The sequence below is a fragment of the Apaloderma vittatum genome, unplaced genomic scaffold, assembly GCF_000703405.1.
Source record: "Apaloderma vittatum isolate BGI_N311 unplaced genomic scaffold, ASM70340v1 scaffold26802, whole genome shotgun sequence".
Taxonomy (NCBI): domain Eukaryota; kingdom Metazoa; phylum Chordata; class Aves; order Trogoniformes; family Trogonidae; genus Apaloderma; species Apaloderma vittatum.
In genome coordinates, this window is record NW_009703551.1 from 2,366 (window position 1) to 7,550 (window position 5,185).

Here is a 5,185-nt window from a genome sequence, read left to right on the forward strand (position 1 = left end):
CTTCAGAGGTCCCTTCCAACCCCTGACATTCTGTGATTCTGTGATTCTGTGACCTAAAGGGAGAGGACTGGATGTGATGCTTACCTTTGCCTCTGTGGCAGGGAGCAAAGGGATTTTCTGGGGCTTGCTGGGAATATGCTGAGCTGGGAAGACATTTCTCTCTTCACCGAGGCAGCCGGTGGTTGTTAAAAGTCACTGTTTTCCAAACTGCTTATGGGATGGTGGGAGGTACAAACTGCACCGTCCTGGGGGAACATCCAGCCTCTGTCTCCGTGGCAAGAACTGCAGCCTCCTCCAGTGATGCTCCCTCTGCTGTCTCTCCCCTCTCGCCCTGCCAGGCCCCACGGTGCTGGAGGTTTTCAACACCCTGCTGAGGCAGCTGCGGCTCAGCATCGACTACGCGCTCACGGGGAGCTACGACTGCGCCGCCGGCGTCAGCACCAAGATCATCAAGGAGCACGAGGAGAGGATGTTCCAGGAGGCCGTCATTAAAACCATAGGTGGGGTGTCCCGTGGGGGCTCAGCACAGGCAGGGGAGACCCCCTGTGCGGTGGGTTTCTGCGCTGCAGGATTAACCAGGGTGAAGTCGCACTAATGCTGAAAGAGGTGAAATGAGATTTATCCGTCGCGGCGCGGGGTTATCAGCAGGTGGCATTGCAGCCCCAGCCGTCCCCTGCAGAGCTGCTGCGGGAGGGCAGAGAGCCCTGGTTCTCCCTGGGGTCGGAGATGCTGAAGGAAAGGAGAGAAGGAGGGTTGGTGGCATCCTCCTGCTGCAGCTGAGGATGGGGATGCACCAGCCCCCAGAAGGGAAGGGGTAGAGGCAAGGATTGGCATTTCAGCCTCACCCTGCCTGGGGCTGCCCCACCTGGGAGGTGTTTGGATGGATTTTGAGTCACGCTGAAGGTAAAGCTGCCTGTGGGTAGCTGAAGGTAAAGCTTGCCTGGATCCAGGCAAGCCTGGCCGCGGGAGTCAGGGAGCGGGGTGGGTGGGAAGACCCGACGCCGCTCGGCGCGTCCTGGGGCGGGGCGAAGGTAGTCGGTGCTTCTGAGGGCGGTGGGCTGCGCCCTCGCGCGCTGCCAGCACGCTCTTGTCCCCGCAGGGTCCTTCGCCAGCACGCTGCCCACCTACCAGCAGTCTGAGGTGATGGTCTTCATCATGAACAAGGTGCCGCTGCCCTCCTCGCAGCCGTCCCTCGAGACTGGCAAAGCCGGGTGAGAACGGATGCCTTCCTCCATCCTCATTCTCTCCCTTGCCCTGCTCTCCCTGCCGTGGGGGGAAATGTGTCAGCCTTTAACCACGGAGCTGGAAGTGCTGGGGAGCTCCTGAAACCGCCTTGAGGTGGCCTTTGGGGACAGAGTGGCATGTAGGTATGGTGTCGGAAGGCCGAGCATTGAGAGCTTCCGCTGAAGAGCAAGGGAAACTGAGCAACGTGCGGCCCTTGTTTGAAATGCTTTGCTGCCTGCTGCAAATGTGATGACAAGGGGCCCTTGAAACGCTAAAGCATCAAGGGGAAAAGGTGTTTACAGGCAGCTGAACTCCACGTTCGTTTGGGTACCTGCTGAGAGATTCGGCTGTCGGGAGCTGGATCTTGGGGTGGCATCCAAAAACAAGCTAGGAACTAACAATGATACTCAGGGGGTGACTTCAGATTGTCTCAGGGCAGCGAGGTGGCGAGTGAGGGCTGCCCGTGGCTTTGGAGAAGCTTGTGTGCAGCTTCGTGGCACTGGCTGCCTCCCCTCCGCTGGCGCGTGGCCTCTCCGAGCTGCCTCCGAGCTTTTATTACCGCCGAGCGGGAGGTGGTATTTATACCCGGCGGTGGAGGAAGAGAAGGAAGGGAAAACACCCAAACAACATAATTGCTTAAGAAGTGTGGGAACAGACCATGAGAGCTATTTGGAGCGTGAGGGTATCAGCGCTGAAACATGTAGGTAAGGAGCAAACAGATTTTCATGCTATATTTATCTCCCAAGCACGGTCAGGCTCTTCCCACTTGTCTCCGATGGGAGAGAGACTTTGCCGGCTGATAGGAGACACGCTCAGCTCCTCGCTCACACGGGGGTGATTCCTGACGCCCGCGATCGATCCTAATTTGTGCGGTGGGAGACGCGCCGGGCGCTGGGTCCCCGTTCAGCCAGGGCAGCTTTCGTTGCCGCGGGAGCCCCGGGATGGCTGTCACTTCTCAGGCTGGCTGTGCCAGCCTGTTTGTCACTGCTCCTTTATCAACTCGTGAGCATCCTCCGGGAGAGTTTTTAAATCTCATCCGACGCCGTGTGAAGGATGGTGCGTGCTCCGGGGGTGTAGGTGAGCCAGGAGGCTGCGGAGGAGCTGCAGCCTGTGGTTTGGCTTTTGGGGATGCTGTGGTGTGGCTCGGTCCCTGGGCAGAGGCAGGCAGCTTGGGACAGCCTGGAAATCCCCTGGGAGCTCCCTCTTTTCCCCCACGACTAGGAAATAGTGAGTTCAGACAGTGAAGAATTCAAGATTTTTACATAGAAAAAAACCCCCACGTCACTGAAATGAAAGTGTCTCTCATGGTGGCTTGCGAAGAGCGGGGCTGCATCCATGGCCAGGAGAGTTTGGGCCTCATTTTCCTCATTTTCAGCTGTTTAAAAGTGAGGAGCCTGTTCAGAGCTGGTGCCTGGCATCCCTTGGGGGTCACTGTGGATGGAGATGTCCAGAGGTTGGTTCGTCATCCGGAGCTCAGCCTGCCCGGAGATGCACGTGCTGCCTTATTTTTGGTGCCTGTGGCAGGATGTGTACTTTGTGTGTTCATAAATAGTTGCTTTATTAATAGATAATACTACATATTTATCATTCCTATGGTCTTTTTGCTGGCTCTTAAATCTGGAGTTAATTTGCTGGAGACCTTTACGTCACGGCTGTTCGTGGTGGGGATTCTCAGGAAACTGGTTCTACCCTTTCTGAAGCTCTTCCACCCTTTGGGTACGGAAGAAGCATCGTTTTGTTTTCACTTGGATTTTACCATTTGTTTCTCTCTCTGTGACAGGGAGAACCGGAATCGGCTGACACAGATAATGCTCCTGAAGTCCCTCCTCCAGGTATGAACACGTCCCATCCCCACGAGATCCCTGGGGTCCCAGCTGCCCCCGTGGTGACGTTGAGCTCAGGGACCCTCTCCCGTGGGGTGGTTTTGGAAGAGCTGAAGCTGTGTTTAGTCTTCTCTGCTTGCACCCCTTCCTTTCTTGGTGCATTTTAACCCCTTCAGGTTAACTCTGTCACGCTGCCTCCCTTCTTCCTTGGTGCTTGCAGGTCTCTGTGGGCTTCCAGTGCAGTAACATGCTGACAGCTCTTCCCAGCGTCTTCCTGGACAGGCTGCTCTCCGCAGCCCTCATGGAGGATGCTGAGATCCGCCTCTTTGTCCTCGAGATCCTCATCAGCTTCATCGATCGTCACGGGAACCGCCAGAAATTCTCCACCATCAGGTATTGTCCTGGGGGCTCCCCCAGCGGTGGTGGCACCTGCAGAGACCCCGCAGAGGAGGTTTGGGCGGGAGATCTGCTGGGTTGGGAGCACTGGTAGGATTCTTAATAAATGGGGAGGTGGTTCTGGGGTGGTTTAATGCTGTGGAGCAATCATCTGCTAAGAGTCAGCTGGTTGGGAGGGTCTCTTTGAGACAGTGTACCCAGAAGGAGATGAGACCGCGCTGCTGAATGTAACTGTGGTCAAATAGTGGTCGCAGGAGGATGTGCAGGGGCATTAATCTCCTCGAGTGGGTTCATTTTGCTGCCTTGCATCCCCATGGACAGGCTTGCTGGGCAGCGGTGGTGTCCACACTGTGTTTCCTTGGAAGAGGTCACTTAAAAAAGTGATGTTTTCATCGACTTGCTTTTGTGTCCCTCAGCACCACTGCCCTGAAGTACCCTGCAGTGATTTGGCTCAACACTCTTCAATATCTGAATTGCTCATCTAGGTTTTAAAAACCCCCTTTAGCTTCTCCCCTTGATTCCTCCCGGACAGCTCATTGCTGGCTGGCAGCTCTGCGGGCACGTGAGAATCGCGTTTCCTCCCTCCGGTGTCTGAATTTTCCTTTCCCTTTGTCCTTTCCTCGCAGCACCATCAGTGACATCTCGGTCCTGAAGCTGAAAGTGGACAAATGCTCACGCCAAGATACTGTCTTCATGAAGAAGGTAGTGGCAGAGTCTGAGTCAAGCTGCCCTTGCGCAGACCAGTGTGAGGACTGTGCCTCCCCGAGTCACATCGAGCCTTGGCGTGCCGTGATGCCTCTAAACCTGGGGATGTCCCTGGGAAAAGTCAGTGGGATTCAGTCTCCATCAGCGCTTCATGCGTGGACCTTTCTAGACTCCTAAATCTGCTCTTTGCCCCCAGGAATGAGTTCCCCGGGATGTGCTGCTATCCCCAAAGCTTTTTAGCAAGGAACTTTTGAAATGGCCTGATGTTATTTATTTTCTTTTCCCTCCCACTGCTTCCTTAAAACGCTTCCAGGGTGGTGCAAACCCCTCTGGAGCTAACTTTGAGGCTACGACGGGCTCGATTTGTTACGTTGCACACACTGGCGAGCACCGATGCAGCCCCCAAACCAAAAACTCTTGCAGAGCTGAGTTCCCTTGACACCAGCATGCACCTGGCTCTGTCCCATGCCTTGCTGTCAAGCAATGTCTCTCAGAGCTTTATTCTTCTGCCTGGATTTCTATAATGCTTCTGCAACCGAGGCATCCTTCCCCTGGGCTCGGTGCTGCGAGTGCTCTGCCCTTGGACCTGCTGGTGCCTCTTCCCTGCTGGGGTCCAGCATCAAGTGGTGAAACACCACCTGGTAGTCACAGCTTCCTCTCCCTGGGGCTCTCTGCAAAACCAGACGAGCTCTACTCCTTCCTGCATGGATGGAGACCCCTTTGCTGCTTTTCTTTTTCTGCGTTGCTGGCAGTGTTGCTCGCAGAGGGTGCTCAGGGGGGTGACCGCATCCTTCCGTGTCCCCACAGCATGGCCAGCAGCTCTACCGGCACATCTACCTGATCTGCAAGGAGGAGAGCAACGTGCAGGCTCACTACGAAGCTCTCTACAGCATGCTGATGCTCATCAGCATCGAGCTGGCTAACGAGGAGGTCGTGGTGGACCTCATCCGCCTGGTGCTGGCAGTGCAGGTAGGCAGCGGGGAGCCGGGTGTGCTGCTGAGGAGTTTGCAGGGCGATGCCACGAGGAGGGTGGAGAC

General features: G+C 55.9%; 1 protein-coding gene across 1 annotated transcript in view; it reads left to right on the forward strand.

Annotated features, from left to right (window-relative positions):
* EFR3B (EFR3 homolog B (S. cerevisiae)) overlaps positions 1-5,185 on the forward strand; it is a gene marked incomplete at both ends in the record, with an annotated part of 7,511 nt that overhangs the window by 2,113 nt on the left and 213 nt on the right. The window contains 6 exons of the mRNA XM_009864679.1: positions 339-500; positions 1,100-1,211; positions 3,005-3,056; positions 3,268-3,440; positions 4,070-4,145; positions 4,956-5,117. Coding sequence (XP_009862981.1) covers positions 339-500; positions 1,100-1,211; positions 3,005-3,056; positions 3,268-3,440; positions 4,070-4,145; positions 4,956-5,117 — 737 coding nt within the window. The remainder of the gene's footprint in view (positions 1-338; positions 501-1,099; positions 1,212-3,004; positions 3,057-3,267; positions 3,441-4,069; positions 4,146-4,955; positions 5,118-5,185) is intronic.